Below are 17,534 nucleotides of genomic sequence, written 5' to 3'. Positions count from 1 at the left end.
GTTAGCAAACTACACTAATACGTTCAACATAATTTCATTTATAATATCAACTCTTATTTAATTTTTCATTCATTTCTTTCTCTTTGTCATGACCTACCCTTCTAGATTTAGTCATGCATATCCTTGCATTACTCAACTATAATCATATATTTATGTTAGCATGGTCTTAACTACTACTCTTATTCTAGTACGCCATTAACATTATCAATTGTCTTCACACATGTCAAAAATGCATATAAGTTTACCAACTTTGTTTCTTTTTTCTAAGTTCATGCATGGCTCAAATTAATGATTTATGGTTACCTTTTTTCCTTTTTCAATTAACAATTCTTAGACTTTCTCACTATATAGCTCTATAAGCATTATAACATTTACCATTACCAATCATAAATCATGTTCTTCAATCTTTTGAGTTTTGTCCTCGTAACATCAAATTTTATTAAAGACAATCATTAGCATTGTGTATAGCTAAGACGGCATACATGAATCCTCTTACTTCTTATTTCTCCCAAAATGGTTGAAACCTAGGTTACCTATAAATAAGAATTTATCTCTAATATATTCTTGAACATGTGCAATTACCACCACCAAATAAAATTCTTTATTCTCTTAAGTTGTATTTCAATATAATCAACTTTTATCAAAGTTATTCATTCATATGATTCATAATTATCAATACAAACACACACACACACACACACACACATATATATAGTCACACATATACAATTTCTCTTCTATTTTTTTCCAAGAGTGTTCGAAACATAAATCATGTTTAATCATGAATTATATTGTTTCTTCTATACTTTTCTAATATGGTTGAATAAAGGCCCTAATTCAACAATCATTCTTTTTTAGTTTTTCAATTCAATGTCATCAAATTCTCACATGGTATAATTTGTTCTGCACATTTCAATTCAAGCAATATAACTAAGCATATTCAAAGGCAATAAAAAACCTTGAGATTGTGATGAGTTTCTTGGCTACTAAAAATCATCAAAATGATGGAAAATAGATTAAATCATCATTTATATGCATAAACACACATTGAATAGCCCTTTTCTTCATTTTCTTCCTCTTGACCAAATGAGTAAAGCCTTAATTTCACTCTTAAATCTTAATTATTTTTTGACAATAATGTTATATCTCTCGGTTATTCCCTTTCTATTTCATCTAATCATGCCATTTCTTCATTGGTTTAAGAGCCCTAATTAAGAAAATCTAAAAAAATTTAAGTGTACTTTCAAATTTTGCTTTAAAGATGTGTAATGTTCTTTTAACTTGAGTTTTTATTTCCTTTGGACACCCGCTCATTGCTTTGCTTCTTCTTTTCCCTTTTACTTCTCTTGTTTTTCTTCTAACTTACTCTAACAAGTCTTCTCTTCTTTTTTTGGTTACAACTTGTGTATTTCTCTCAAGGTTTATTATTCACCTCCCTTATTATTTTTCTTTTTAAGGGTTGAAAGGTGACATGCATGGCTGATTTGTGAAAGTAGGTTTAGGAGAAATTGAAAAGGATGGAGGTTTTTCTCCTTTCTATTCCATTAGCTTCCTTTTAAGAGAGAGCTAATTTCTTTATTTTTAATCCCTAGTATTTAGCCTTCCTTTTTACTTTTTAGTCAATTTGGTCTTGGCTAACTTATTAGTCTTTTATTTCCACTGTTTAATAATCATGATTGTTTATACAAATCTATTCATTTCATCCCTCTTAATTCACAATCTTTTATAACTTTGTTTTCTACCCCTTTTTTTAGGATTTTACAATTTCTTTTTATTTTATCTTTTAATAGGGTTAAAGTTGTTTACGGGTTTACCAGAGTAACCCAAGTTGCCTCGGTTTATAGGTTTGGTAAGGTGTTTTATTTCTTTTTAATTGAATTTAACTTTGTTATCGTCTATTTTTTCTCATATAGTTAAAAAAATATTTTTTTTAAAAACAAAAACCATGTTAGTAAACTTTATAAAGTCCATGAATTTGTTCACAGGTTTTGCTAGTTAACATGGTTCGCAGGTCTGATGAATTTAACTTTTTTTTTTTCGATTTCATTTGTAGATATTGGGTTAATAGGGAATTCAATTTTATAATTGGTTTCATTTTATTTTTTATAAAGTTATTGAGGTCTCAAAAAATATCTCAGTATTGGGTTGATATTCGATTTTGTGATCATTTATTTTCTTTATTATATAATTAAATAAGAAATAGTTAAAAAAACAAAAACAAATTATAATCCTAGTGGAGTCCATAATCCGATCATGGGTTTGGTGTGCTAGCCTAAGTTACTCGATTCACATGTTTGACGAGTTTACCCACCAACCATATATGTTTTTTTTTTTCCTTTATTTTTTTTAATTATTATTTTTTATTTCGTCCTTCAATATTAGATTGATTACAAAACAGACTGCATGATTTATTTATTTTTGTTTTCTATAAGGTTATCACAATCTCAAATAAATATCTATTTTGATGTTTAATTTTGTGAGTATCTATTTTTATTATATAATTAAATAAAATAATTTATAAAAACAGGTTATTAAACTCAATAGATCCATGACTCGGGTCATGGGGGGACCAAAGTTGATCTAATTTCTCGTTGTCTCAATATTTTTTTAAAAAAGTTGTCATCTTGAAATTTTTTTGAAAGTTAAATCATGTTTTTTTAGTCATCCAGATTACCTTTAGATCCATAAAATCAATTGATTTAAATTGGGCTAGCTCCAACGTTGTTTAATTGGAAACTTTAATTAAGCAAAAAGTTAAGACATGAGATTTTAAGATTGACCTACTTGGCTATTTTTAATAACATTATCAAAAAACTCTTCATGCTCTTAACATTATCTTTGCATTTTAAAAAAATTGATCTGATCACGGCAAAGCAAGGGCGAATAGACTAGTGATGTATAAACCGGGAAACATACTCATGTTTTCGACGTGCTTTTTTTTTTTAATAATGTTTTGATTTTTGAGCTACCTTTTCTGTATCAAGTTTTATTTTTTTTTTTTAATTAGGGTTCAAAACAATAATTTGTACTTGATTTTCTTGTAAAAATCATATTGATTTTGAGTTAAGTTACTTACATCAAAATAATTTTTTTTCATCACATCTTAAATAAGGTATCCTTTGGAATTTAATTACGAAAAAAAAAGTTCTAGAATCCATCCTTGGAATAAATATGAACAACAATTTAGGGAAACAAACTAATTTACTATATCTCACGGTAATGGTAATGGTGTCAAAGGAATCAAAGTGTCCAGCAAAGCAGCAAATGGTGACCATTTGCCATTGATATTTCCTCATGATAAAATAAATTTTAAAACGTAATTATACGTGAAGAAAGTTATTTGATTAATTAAATAATAATTTTTATTTCGTTAAAAAAATAGAAATTACCACAAAATTAAACATTAAATATATTAGCAATACAGTGCATTGCGTTGAAAGCATTAAAATAATTAAATTTATTTTTGATATTTATATAAAAAAACAATTATTTATCTCAATATCAAAGAATGTATAGGAATTTTATTTCTTGGTGTTTAGTTCTAAGTTTGAACTCTATAATTAAGGAAATAGTCTTAAACTACAAGCCGTTTTTTTTATCATTCTTAATGTCTCAAGTCAAAATATGTTTCACATCATTTTCATTTGCTTAAACCTATTTAAAGATCATGAGAAAGAAGCTTTACCTAATGCAAATACCATTTTTCAATATTGAAAATATTTTATTTTAAAAAAATTACTTTGGATATTTTGTTTCTCAATCTCTATCATGTATTAATTTAAAAAATTAAAACAAAATTTTACATGAATTATTGGATGGTTTTATCACATGAAATTCATCATGATTAATTGTTTAAATTTTCACAATTTATTAACCCCTTGTACTTAAAAAAAGAAGAAGAAGAACTCTGAGCATTTTTTGGAAACCAAGTTATACTCGTGTTTCTAAGAAAAATTAATTTTTTTATATATTTTGGATCGTTTTGATGCGTTGATTTTAAAAATAATTTTTTAATAAATAAAAAAAATATCATTTTAACATATTTTAGCATAAAAAACAATTTAGAAAGCAACCAAAACCATATTCCCAAATAAACATTATCTATTTCATTTTAAAGAAAATTTATCATCTCAATTGATGTGATTGAGATGAAAAACAACCATTTTCTTTATTTTTATTAAAATTAGTTGTTAACTATTGTATTATTGTGCTAAATTTAGTTTTTTTTTTTTTAATTTTTTTTACTATACAGTATAATGAAAGATAATGAATGGTACGATTATTTTTACTGTTCTAACATGTTTTTCAAAATAATTTTAAGATAATTTTTATTTGAAAAAATATTAAATTAATATTTTTAATTATTTTTTATGATTTTGATATTATAATATTAAAAATAAAAAAAAATTATTTCTATTAAAAAATTATTTCTATTAAAACAATTACAATTCATTATCTAACACACAGTAAATTTCTCTAGCTTTCGCAAATAAATTAAAAAAAAAAAGAAAAAAAAAAGAAAAAAAAAAGGGAGGGATCCTCCCTCCCTTCCCTCTCTCTATATCTATATGCAGACACACGTGGCAGGACAAATCCCACAAAAAGTCATCCAGGGTCACAACCACGTGACATTATTGTTTCCATCATCACCTTACAAAGAAAGCTTCAAGCTTTTCTCTATTTTTCTTGTAGGCAGAAGTTATACTAAAACTTTAACTAGCATTAGTAATTGTAATTTAGATACTTTCTGTTTCTTGTTCAGCTAACTGTATTATAGTTGTTTGCAAAAGATAAGAGAAACAAAATAAAACGCTAAAAAAGAGAGAACAACCAAGATAAAGAAAAGGCCAGTTACAAGGCTCAAGCTCCCCTGTATACAATAAGAAAACCTTCATTTTGATCTTTCTTTCTTCACGAACTTGTTATTGGGTTTTTGAAATGTTTAAGCTTTTCAGGGCTTATCAACTCGTCATTGATTTCCTCCTCATTTTCTCTGTATTCCTTGATGTTTTTCTCGCAGGTATGATGTTTTTTTGTTGTGGTTGTGTTTTAAGATTTGAAATCGTTATTCGGGTGTTGGGGTTTACTGGGTTTGGTATTAAATGCTGATCCTTTCATTTTCAGGGTTGTTTGTATATATTGTTTTATTAATTGGGTCGTGTTTGTCTTTTCCTTTTATGGAAGTTTGATTGGGATCTAGAGGTGATTTAGCATTAAAGTTTCTGTTTGGTTGCTGTGAATGTAGGAATCTAAATAGTAACTGAAAGCTTGAATCTTGGAGCTCATTGGTCTAGTTTTAATTTGTTCTGTCGCCTCTAGTGTGATAAAGTTTGTGCTCTGGCCGTATATACAATATTTCTTATAATCTGATATTTTACTTGGTGTCCATTTTGAACAGAATTCCGATTAGAAGAATTTCTGTGGTTATGAGTTTATTAAATTGAAAGTGATAATGTATTATGTTTTTATGATTAGTTTGAAATCAAGATAGCTATGAAGCAAACTTCATTACTAGTTTTATAATGCTTAGTGACTGTGTCGAACATTTTGTCTTCGAGTAGGTTTGTAATTAATTTATGCTTTATTTTTGTTGTCTGCAGAATAGCGAATGATGCTAAATCATTTTCAAGGTGTTTGCTGGATATTAAAGACACGCATTTGATTTGTTTCTTGCTTTTTGTGAGGGAAAGTAAGTCTAAGTTCTTTTTGGCATTTCTGCAAAATTCGAATCTCAGCATGCGTTATTTTTTGGACTACCTCTCACCATGTTGTTCTTGTCTAAAGGTTTTAGTTTCATATGATCGGACCATCTTAAAAGGCTTTCCATCAAAATTATCTTAATTGTTGCCTCCCCTGCCTTTATCAGTGCATTAATTCTTGTTCCATCAGTTGTTTTCCACCACCAAAGTTTCCATGTTAGCGTTCTTATTTTGACCACACTCATTTTATGAACATGTTATTTCTTTATCACCTAATGTTACAGCTGGCCTGGCACCATTTAATTGTTTTCCCTTTATTTGGACTTGCATTTTACAATCTCAAAAAGGACTGGATGTTTCCCTCCTTTTCCATCCAAATTATTTTAGATTTATGGTTGATGTCTTCCCTGATCTTCCCTCTGTACTGATCTTATCTTTTGTTTGGCCATTTAACATTGTTGGACTTCTGTCGCCATCCTGAAACTCCATTATTGTCTTTTGGTTTTGTGAATTGTTTATTGTGTGGAGGTCAGGGGTGTTGTGAGTGTAATCAATAATCTGGCTTGTATGCATACATAGTCACAGACATGAAGTGAGTTACTGATGAACTACTAGTAAAATTGTAACGAGTAGGGATTATATGTGAAATTGAGCTGTGATTGCCAATATGAGGTTATTTGTAATTTTTATTGCAAATTCTTATTCCACTTCTCATTTGTTTTATTTAGCTTTCTCCTGTCTTATAGACCACAAGCCATAAGAGTGTTTCCAATCTTTAATTTTTCTTTACATTATGAATTCCTGAATAGGCAGATGGCAGCTGAGCTCGTCAATTCTGCAACCAATGATAAGCTGGCTGAAGTAGATTGGACCAAAAATATTGAAATCTGTGAATTAGTTGCACATGATGAAAGGTATAACATATTGTCTGCATTGTTTTAGTTATTTCAAATGTGTTGTTCATGGTAAATCATGTTTAGGGAATGACCACTAGTATTAAATATGCTCTTGTTCAAAGACTGGATTTTGCGAGATGATGTTTTTAGAATTTCAGTATTTAAGGTTCTGCTAAATACTGCGTAGGTAAAGCAAGCTGTTAGTTTGAACACTGGTTCTTCATTTGTTTGCTTGTCATCATTGATGAATTCATGGAACAGTTCTGTTGATTCTATTCCACAGGCAAGCTAGAGATGTTGTTAAAGCTATTAAAAAGCGTTTGGGAAGCAAGAATGCCAATACTCAATTATATGCAGTAATGGTGGGTTGATGCTCATGCTTTGTATGGCAGATATGCTTGGTACAATGCAAATAGGTTAAAACACTTATTACCTCTTGTTTTTGCAGTTGTTGGAGATGCTGATGAACAATATTGGGGAGCAAGTTCATAGACAGGTGATTGATACAGGGATTCTGCCCGTTCTTGTCAAGATAGTGAAGAAAAAGGTTGACCATTCACTTTTACAAAGTTAGTTGATTCTTGGCTCATTTTACAGAGTTGTAACAAAAATTTACCTGTTCTCCTTGTATTACAGACAGAGTTGCCTATACGAGAAAGGGTATTTCTTCTTCTAGATGCCACACAGACATCTCTTGGTGGTGCTTCTGGAAAGTTCCCGCAGTACTATACTGCATATTATGATTTGGTGGTAGGTAATGTATGGAACATGTGGCTTGTCAGAATTACTTTTTATGCCAATTAACCACTGCTAGGTTACAACTTCTGCAGATTCATTGACATTTGATAGTTTGAGGGGTCTCTGTTTCTTTTTCTTTGTCCACATGATTTCTACTGTTGACAGGCCTTACAGAAAACCAACAAGCTTGTTGTGCCATCATGTCTGCATATTTAGAAGAAAATTTGTCACTTGAACAACTTACTAGCTCAACAGGCTTCTACTTAAAATCTCATTGGAAGTCCAAAAAATAAGAACAACAAAATTCTATGTGCAAATTTGTCATTTAGGAGTTTTCTTTTCCCTTAGTGAGGTTCTGAAATTTGCGTACCCCAAATATCTATGAATTGGAGCTTTAGAAATTGTTTGCCAATGGTCCCAGCCCTAGTTCCCCTTCTTACTGTTTGCCATCGCGAAACTTTCTATTGTAATGTGGGTTTATCAGCTTGGGTGTTTTACCAGCAGCAGTGACAATTGCACAGTATAATAGGAAAAAAATTTGAATTGTTCTTTTGCTGTGCAGGATTTTTTTAACTCTTGAAAGTAAGCTTGTTTTAAATTGTTTTCCAGAGTGCCGGAATGCAATTTCCTCAGAGACCTCGTGAAAGACCATCAAGCGAAAGACCGTCAAATAATCAGACTTCCCAAGGAAATAAGAAAATTACACTCAATGGGGAACTTGCTGCCTCTAGACATGAAATGGTTGCTCAGCCAGCACCAGTGGAGCCTCAAGTTGTTCCAGAATCCAGGTATATTTTGCTAATTCAATCCTTTGTTTGTATTGAGGTATGTTGCATCATGCACTGATCTTAAGGTAGGCTAGGTGCTAGTTTCTATCATTCACGCACTGAAGAGGAGGTTTAATTGTTTGCCCGCAAAAGAATAACCATTTTTAATCTTGCATTATTGTACGCAGTATTATTCAGAAGGCTAGTAATGCTCTGGAGGTTTTGAAAGAAGTCCTTGATGCTGTTGATTCTCAAAATGTACTTTTCTTTCCTGCAATTTTGAGTTTGGTCTTGGAATGCTTTTCTGCTTATTTGTATCAATCACATTTCCATGTCTCTCATGATCCTACTTAAATTCATATTGGATCAACTTCCATATTTGATTTCCTTTTTGGGCTTGAACCTTTTAAACACAAAACTACTAATTTTCTGCATTATGTGATTATTATACCGTGGTATTTCCAAGCATTCTGCTTGATTGTTTCAATTCTCAACAACATCCTCTATTACATGATGTAAAAGATCCTTTCTTTTTTCTAGGGCTTGACATTAAAGTGCGTTGTGTTTTTCTTGTTTGTGCATAAAAATATACTTCATGTGAACTTATAATTTGATGCGAGCAGGCAATTTAATATGGTGACCCCAACTAGTTTGGGATTAAGGTGTGGTTGTTAATGGTAAAAATGCTGGCATGTTAACATCATCTGTTTTGCTTCAATGCCAAATTTTGCTGTGTCATAATGTTTCCTGTTGATTACAAGGCTGTAGCTTATAATACAGAAGTAAATGGCACATGTACTATTTTGGATGGTTAACATTTATAAATTGCTTGTTGCTTGATTCCTTTTTCTTCTTTTTTTTGTCGTGAACTGCATTAGTGAATTATGAGTTAGCATTTCTTATTCTACTCTTATGATGTTCTTCTTTCAGGGAGCAAAGAATGAGTTTACTCTTGATCTCGTGGAACAATGTTCATTCCAAAAGCAGAGAGTAATGCATCTTGTGATGACTTCTAGGTAGGGCTGCTTTGTGGTCATTATGGCAGACTTTATTATTAGCCAGACTTGTAATTGCTCTTGAATTGATTCTCCTTTTCTCTTTGGAGTCAGGGATGAAAAGTTGGTCTCTCTATCTATTGAATTGAATGAGCAGCTACAGAAAGTTCTGGCAAGACATGACGCCCTTCTTTCTGGGAGATCTACAGTTTCAGATAGGAATACCTTTTCCAATAGAACTACCACAGCCCCAAATCATTTTAATCATGAAGAATCAGAGGAAGAGGAGGAGCCTGAACAGCTTTTCCGAAGGTATGTTTGTGTCATCTTCATTAGGGCTAGGCTTGTATTTGGTGAAAATGAGAATGCAAATTTTCTCTTCCGAGAAGAAACTTATAGTTGCAAATCAAGTCAATATCCAATCCACTTTTGCAAGGAGTTAATGCTGTATGCATCTTTAAGCATGTAACATTATATTTAACTTCCAGAACTACATGCATTTATTCCTGGTTCATATTGCCATATCCATGCAAAACTTGGTAGGTTAAGAAAAGGAAAGGCCTGTGCAAGACCTGAAGATGAAGGCAACTCAGAAGAGCATCTCCCTTTGGGCATAATTGGATCGACCATTCCAGGAGAAAGGCTGAACCGTCCACTTATACGGCCACTTCCTTCAGAGCAGCCACAAGAACCCAGTGCACATCCTGCACCTGTTGTAATTCCACCGCCACCTGCGAAACACATTGAAAGGGAGAAATTCTTTCAGGAAAAGAAGGTTGATGGTTCTGATGTGGATAGCCACATGAGGGGTCTTTCATTACACAGTCGCAATGCCAGCAGTTCCCATGGTGGAAGCATAGATTTTGGTGTGACTATGCACTAGAGCGATGTTCACTTCAACTCATGTTTTTTCATCATTGTATTTAGTGATTATGGAAAGGTGGTTTCTCATGCACTGTTTATGAGGGTGGTTTTTATTGTTAGTCAGGTACTAGGGGGTATAGGAAGGTTACAGATGCAGAACTTGTCAAACTGTGTCTCATTCGACTACACATTTATTTAAGTTTTACCTCTGTTCCTGAAGAGTTCTACCTAAGTTTGCACTTTTAAGCAAGCTGGAACACTGTTTCTGTCTTGGGAGGGGTTTGTATACAGGAGGTTTTTCTTATGTTATTCCCTATTGGTTATTATCATTTTATGAGATACAGCTCATAGGCAATAACTAGTTCCCATGGTGCATGTTTGAATAACCATCCCTGTGAAGTGTCTGGAGACTCTTCTGTCTTCTGAAAAGTCATTTTTGCAGATCGACCGAATCTGAAACCCTTTGGAAGTCATTCCGTCATTTTTTCAGGAGCTCATCTGACCTGTGAGGGCTAAACAATGACCTGTCTTGCAACCAGCCGCTAGCTCCCAACATCTCCTTAGCGATCATGCCTTTTGACACTTCCTCGTATATCAGTTCCATATCCCGAACTAATCTTCTTATCTCATAACCAAACTACCAAGACCTTCCAACCGATTCCCGTTTGCACTTTCCTGGACTGCCACCCAACAAAGACCTCTCACTTGCCCGAACCCCTACTTGATCGCGACCATCCTGCCTACCATGAATTCCATAGTCTCGGCACTACGCTCCCAATTTGAGGGGGATGATATGGAACAGTTTCGACATGGTTGAACCACAAGCAATCAAAGCTCTCACTGAGGTGCCTGTGTTCCAAATGGTTTAACCCCACCTTTATACTGCATAGGGCCAATGATTGTTGATGTCAGAAAAAGGGGTGCCTCAGATGATGCAGTGTCAAAGTGTTTGCTGTGGCTATACAAGCACCCAAGCCAGAGTTTCATGTTCTTTTGTTTTGGCGGAAAAGGTGCTTTCTCTGTACCTCAACTAAAAGAGATTGCTAATGGCCTGGAAAGGTCTATATATTAATTAACATTAACAAATAATTAAGTATAACTCTGAAAAAGGCATGATTTTTTTTTCCCCGTAAAAGGCTAACAGTTTATCCCCACAAGCTATTTAAGATTACGCAAGACTTTTTATTTTTTCAATTTGGTTTTCTAATATATTTCTTTTTTGTGATTTAATCATGAAGACTAATTAATCTTGATTTCTTATAAAAAGAAGAGATTAAAAGAAAAAAGATTAAAATAAAAAAGACACCAAACATTGATTACATGCTATAAGTTACGCAAAAGATGTATTTTGGTACATGAACTTTAAAATTCACAAAAATTATACAATTTCAGTACCTCGATATTTTTCTAATTAATTTTGGTATAAAAAATTATTTTTATTATTTTTTAGTTCCTAGTTGAGAAATGAGAGAGAGGTTGTCTGATTTCAACAGTAAAAAAAAAAAAAAGTGTCGTTGACACTGATTAAGACAAACAAAACAAACGATATTTGTGTCAGATAGTTCCATTTAATGAAGAGAGTTCTTTGTTTTTTTGGGTGATTTTTTTAGGTCATAAATAGGTTTATAATTGTTCGTATGATGTTTTGGGTAAAAAAAAAAAAAAAAAAACTTAAACCCCAATTTCCAAACTACTACAGTGGTGGGCAAATTAGACAATGCATTGTTTAATTTTTTTTTTTAAAAAAAATGGGGCGAACACCCTAGTTGCAAAAAAAATAAAGGCCCAATCATACCGGCTTGCTAAGGCAGGTTTGCACGTGGGCCCTTACAAAATGGTTCAGGCGGGTGGGCTAAACAACCTTTTCTTTTCTTTTCTTTTCTTATCTAATTCTTTTTTAAAATTAATGGTTTTTTTTTCTATTTTTTTCTAATTTATATTTAAATTATTACTCTTTCTCTCTTTCATTTTATTTGGAGAGACTCTTTTAAATTATGTTTTTTTTTAGTTATGCATTTAAATTTGAAGAGTTTTTTTTATTCATCTATAATTTTTTTTTTAATCTTTTGTATGGATGAAGTTTATTTTTGAAAATAGAAAAATTTATTTTTCAAATAATATTTCTAATATATGTAGTCTTGCATAATTTTTTATTTTATTTTATCAATTTAATTTGTATCTTTATTTCTATTATCGTTTGCTTCAATAGAAAAATTATTTTAATAAAAAATTTAGCAAACACAATAGGATAAATATCTCATCTTTCAAGATTAAATATCTTGATTTAGATTTTTCAAGTTTGTTTAGATATCGTTAATGATTTTTTATTTATTTATTTATTCACACATAGTTCTCAACTTATTTGATTACATATATTCATAAATTTTTTATTTGAACTTAGATTTTTTTAAAACTACAGAAATGCGTTGAAAAAACCTGCAAATACAATTTTTTTTTATAAGAAATGAAAATATCTGACTCGTTGTGGATATTAACTATTACTCTAAAAGACATGGGTTTTTCATTGTGTAAGGCTCCATTGTTCATCCTCTCATATATTGTTGTGGATGGGTTGTGCAAAAATTTATTTTTTTTTCCCATGATTTAGTTTTAATTAAAGACCAATTGATTTTGATTTCTTATGAAAAGGTAGGATTGAAAGAAGATGGACTAAAATGAAAAAGACATTAATCATAGGTGGCATGCCATAAGTCACAAAAGATGCACTTTGGTCCTTGAACTTTAAAAATCACATAAATTATATAATTTTAGTATCTCAATATTTTTCCAATTCAATTCTGGTACAAAAATTTATTTTTGTCATTTTTTTGTTCTTAATTGAGAGAGGAGAGAGAGAAGTCATCTAATTCCGATAGTAAAAAGAAAAAAGTATCGTTAACATCGATTGAGACCATCAAAACGAACGATATTTATATCAAATAGTTTATTTGATGAGGGGAGTACATATTAAGGTTTTTTTTTCCTTTAAAGTTCGTGAAAAAAATATTGAGCTTGTGTTGATTTTTGAATTTGGGTTGATTTCGGTTTCTTAGGTTGTTTCAAGGTTTTTTTAGGCTATAGATAGAGGTTATCACGATTTCTACAATGTTTTATAGGTGTTTTTGGTCAAAATAGGTTGAAAAATAGGTTTTTGGGTAAAAAATAAAAAACAAAAGCCCTATTTTCCAGCCACCATAGTGGGTGGAATCTAGACAAATTAGACGACGCGATGTTTGCCTTAGCAAGCGACGCGTCAACTGATTTAAAAAAAAATAAAAATTGGGCGAACAAAAAAATTGCAAAAAAAATAAAATAATAAGAGTTTAATCATGCAAGCCTGGATAAAATTGGTCATGCCCAGCAACGCTTGGCCTTTATTTTTTTATATATAATTGTTTTTTCTAATTTTTTTTTAAAATTAATGATTCTTGTTTTATAGTTTTTTCTCTAATTTTTTTTTAATTTTATATTTAAATTATTACCCTTTCTCTCTTTCATTTTGTTTGGAGAGCCTCTTTTAAAATACAGTTATTTTTTTAGTTATGCATTTAAATTTGAAGAGTTTTTTCTGATTCTTCTATAATTTTTTTATCTTTTTTTTATGAATGAACATTATTTTTAAAAATAGAAAAAAATTATTTTCAAATAATATTTGTAATATGTGCAGCCTTGTATGATTTTTTTTTTTCCTTTTTATTTTATTCGATCAATTTAATTTCTCTATTTCTATTATTGTTTGCTTAAATAAATAAAAATTATATTAATAAATAAATTTAGCAAACACAACTATGTAAATTCCCGTCTTTCAAGATTAATATATTGATATATACTTGTCTCTTAATTTTTCAAGTTTTATATTAAGGTATAGTTAATGATTTTTTATTTATTTATTCACACACTTAGTTCTCGATTTATTTGATTACATGCAAGCATAAAAAAATTATTTGAACTTAGATTTTTTAAACTACATAAATGCATTGAAAAAACCTGCATATATAATTTTTTTTATATAAAATAAAAATATCTAACTCACAGTAAAGCACAACACAGGTGACATAACTAGTATAGACTAAAATCCATGGCTTTTTTACTATAAAGTGGCACTGTATAAAAACTCATTGCAGTGGATTTCAATAGTTTCATAACTGTTTTGTCCTTTATTTTTATTAAAAGCTGTATTTAGCACTCTTTCATTAAAAACAATATGTTTCAGGTTCTATTACAAGAAGATTCAATTAGCTTGGATGTTGTATAGTGTTAGATTTAAGGGTCTCGAATCTGGTATAGCTGTCTAATCCATATCACTTAAAACATTTTTTATATCTTTTATATTTTTTTATATATTTTTTTAAAAATTAATATTAACCTAATGCAGAACGCGGGGCAATATCCATGTGGCCTTTCGCATTCTATATATATTATAGCAATTCCCCTTTAATATCAGTCAAGAAAACTTTTCTCACTGCTTTATTTCAGCACTTTTTGGCCCCAAGACCAGCTCCCCCTTGCATTCACCGTCTTAGAACTGGCCATCCCACATGACTATTATTTTCCTTTGTTTTTTTTACCACCGTTGTTGTTTTGTTCATTGGCTATGATGTCATTAGCCACTTTATTTATCATTAAGCAAATTTTCAACTTATTCTTCAAGTTTTCCAAAATCCAACTCTGCTTTGCTGGGAACTTGCATAAATTTTCATGCCTTTTTTAGGTGCTTGCAAATTCTTAGGACATGTTTGTTTCCTGAAAAGTAATTTCTGGGAAACTATTTTCCAAACTTTTCCATGTTTGTTTGTCATTAGAAAAATTGATCAACGGAAAACACTTTCTAGTCAACGAAAAATACTTTCCAGTCAATTTCAGTCAAAGAAAACTTTGCTTGGTTTTCAGGAAAGTGTTTTTCCTTTAGCTGTGTTTGTTTTCTGAAAAGTGGTTTCCGGGAAATCATTTTCCAAACTTTCTTGTGTTTGTTTGCCAGTAGGAAAGTGGGTCAATGGAAAACACTTTCCAGTAAAAGGAAAATTTGACTTGGTTTTCAGGAAAGTGTTTTCCTGAAAATTTTGGGGGGAAAACACTTTCCGGAAGTTGTGAAAAATTTAGAAATGTCATTATTTGCTGATTATATCAAATTTGATCCTCAAACTTTTGATTGCTATATATATTTTGTTTTGAATATTTATTTTTCAATTTCATTTCTTAAAATTTTATTTTTATATTAACTTTGGTCCTTATTTTTTATAATTGCTATTTGCTTTTTCCTTATCATATTTTTATTGAAATTTTTTATCTATCAAATTTGGTCCTTATTCTTTTGATTGTTACTTATTTTATTTGAAATAATTTATAAAATGTTGATTATTATTATTTTAATTTCTTCATCTTTCATTTTTTTTTTTTTAATTTTTTAGATTTGATCTCTATTATTTTGATTATTATTTATTTTTATTTGAGATAATTTATGAAATTATATTTTTTTTTTCAATTTTCATTCTCATTCAACTTTTTTTAATTTGTAAGATTTGTTCCTTATTATTTTAATAAACTTGAAAAAAATAAAATATTAATAAGTTATTTTTCAACTCATTTTCCATGACATAACCAAACACTGGAAAGTGTTTTCCAACTCATTTTTCATTACACTATCAAAATATTGAAATACTTTCTCGGAATTCACTTTTCCAAAATTCATTTTCTCTGAAATTTATTTTCTAAAAAAAATTATTTTCAAACAAACAAACAGAGCCTTAAACATTAAGATATTTCATTCATCTAATTTGTCCCTTGGTATATCGTTGCGTGTTGACATTCCATTGTCCTCAACTACTACGTACTACAACTTCATCTTCCGCTCTTCTTTACTTGCACAAAGCTAATGTCACTTTCCCTTTGCATGTACAAGACTGCCTGATCCAACAACTTGCAGGAGCATCCTTTTAATGTGAATTACGTACAGTGCAATTCACAATTAAAACTAAATGCCTTTTAATTATAAGTTTTTTTATATTATTTTTTTATTTAATTTAATTTATTAATATTAATTTTTTTTATTTAGTTATCATACTCTTATAACATCTCAGATTTGACAAATTAACCTTGTTGATTCAGATTTTTTTTTTTATTAATTTTTTTCTTCCAATAATTTTTTCTTTGTTTGTTTTCTTTTTTATTAATTTTTTTGTTTAATTTAGTTTGTTAATATTTTTTTTCTAGTTAGTTATTACACTCTTATAACACAGATCTCAGGTTTGACGAGTTAACCTGATTTAGCGGGTTAACCCAGTTGATTCAATTTTTTTTTCCTTTTTCTTCATTAGTGTTTTTCTTCCAATTTCATATTTTAATATCATAATTAAACTATAACTAAAACTGCTCAGTGTTTCACTGTGCAAGTCCACAGTGAAACGCTGAGCTGTCTTCTCTTTTTTTTTTTTTTTTTTTTTTTTTTCAGGCTTCTTTTCTTCTTCTTTGTCTTTTTTAAGCTATTTTTTTTTAATTAATGTTTTTTTTTTTTAAAGAACATTGTTAATATTAAATTTTTTTCTATTTAGTTATTAAATTTTCATGATACAGATTTTTGGTTTAATGGGTTAACGCGGATTTTTTTCTCTTTTTAATTAATTTTTTCGAATGCAATTCACAGTGAAACGCTTAGCTATATTTGTTTTTTTTTAAGCTGTTTTTTTTCTTTTTTCTTTGTTTTTTTAAGCTGTTTTGTTTTCTTTATTTTTTTTTAATTAATATTTTTTTGTTTATTTTTTTATTAATGTTTTAATTTTTTTCTATTTAGTTATCAAACTTTCATTACATGAGTTCCGGGTTTGACGCGTTAACCTAGATTTTTTTTTCTGGTTTTTCTTTTTAATTAATTTTTTCGTTAAATTTTTTTCTATTTAGTTATCAAACTTTCATGACACGGATTCCGGGTTTGACGGGTTAACCCAGCTATTTCTGGGTTAACCCCTAAATTTTTTTTTCCTATTCAGTTATCAAACTTTCATGACACGAATCACAGATTTGACGGGTTGACCTGATTTGAAGGGTTAACCCAGTTAATTCAGATTTTTTTTTCATTAGTTTTTTTTTACGTGAAGGCTTTTTTTTTTAATTAATATGTTTTTTTGTTTAGTATTTTTGTTTTTTTTTTTGCTTTTTAATTATTTTTTTAAAATTTAGTTTTGTTAATACTGAGTTTTTTTTCTATTTAGTTATCAAACTTTCATAACACGAATCCCAGGTTTGATGAATTAACCTGATTTGACGGGTTAACCGAATTAATTCAGATTTTTTTTTCTTTTTCTTCATTAGTTTTTTTTCTTCCTGTAGGTTTTTTTTCCTTTGTTTTTGTTCTTTTTAATTAATCTTTTTTTTTGTTCATTTTAGTTTATTAAGGTTAATTGTTTTCTATTTAGTTATCACACTTTCATGACACGAATCTCAGGTTTGACGGGTTAACCTGATTTGGTGGGCTAACCCAGTTGATTCATATTTTTTTTCTTTTTATTTATTAGTTTTTTTTTCCAATTTCATCTTTAAATATTGTAATTAACTATAACTAAAAGACATAAATATTTTTTC

The 17,534-nt window shown here is 29.8% G+C and overlaps 1 protein-coding gene across 5 annotated transcripts; it reads left to right on the top strand.

Annotated features, from left to right (window-relative positions):
• Positions 1-4,591: 4,591 nt before the first annotated feature.
• Positions 4,592-10,317, top strand: LOC118050792 (TOM1-like protein 5). 5 transcript variants are annotated; one of them, XM_073408424.1, is made up of 12 exons: positions 4,592-4,846; positions 4,956-5,020; positions 5,601-5,689; positions 6,509-6,613; positions 6,879-6,957; positions 7,044-7,142; positions 7,232-7,345; positions 7,943-8,121; positions 8,289-8,358; positions 9,031-9,116; positions 9,210-9,407; positions 9,639-10,317. In XM_073408424.1, exons 4-12 carry the CDS (start codon positions 6,513-6,515, stop codon positions 9,976-9,978), a joined length of 1,266 nt encoding a protein of 421 aa, XP_073264525.1. In that variant the 5' UTR covers positions 4,592-4,846; positions 4,956-5,020; positions 5,601-5,689; positions 6,509-6,512; the 3' UTR covers positions 9,979-10,317. The 5 variants fall into 5 exon arrangements, with proteins under 5 accessions (XP_073264525.1, XP_034917150.1, XP_034917151.1 ...); XM_035061259.2 differs by having other exon boundaries at positions 4,592-4,872; XM_035061260.2 differs by having other exon boundaries at positions 4,592-5,020; positions 6,513-6,613.
• Positions 10,318-17,534: the final 7,217 nt, after the last annotated feature.

The sequence above is a fragment of the Populus alba genome, chromosome 4 (assembly GCF_005239225.2).
Source record: "Populus alba chromosome 4, ASM523922v2, whole genome shotgun sequence".
Classification (NCBI taxonomy): Eukaryota; Viridiplantae; Streptophyta; class Magnoliopsida; order Malpighiales; family Salicaceae; genus Populus; species Populus alba.
The sequence above is the reverse complement of the archived record's forward strand: the minus strand, read 5'-3'. Positions and strand labels throughout refer to the sequence as shown.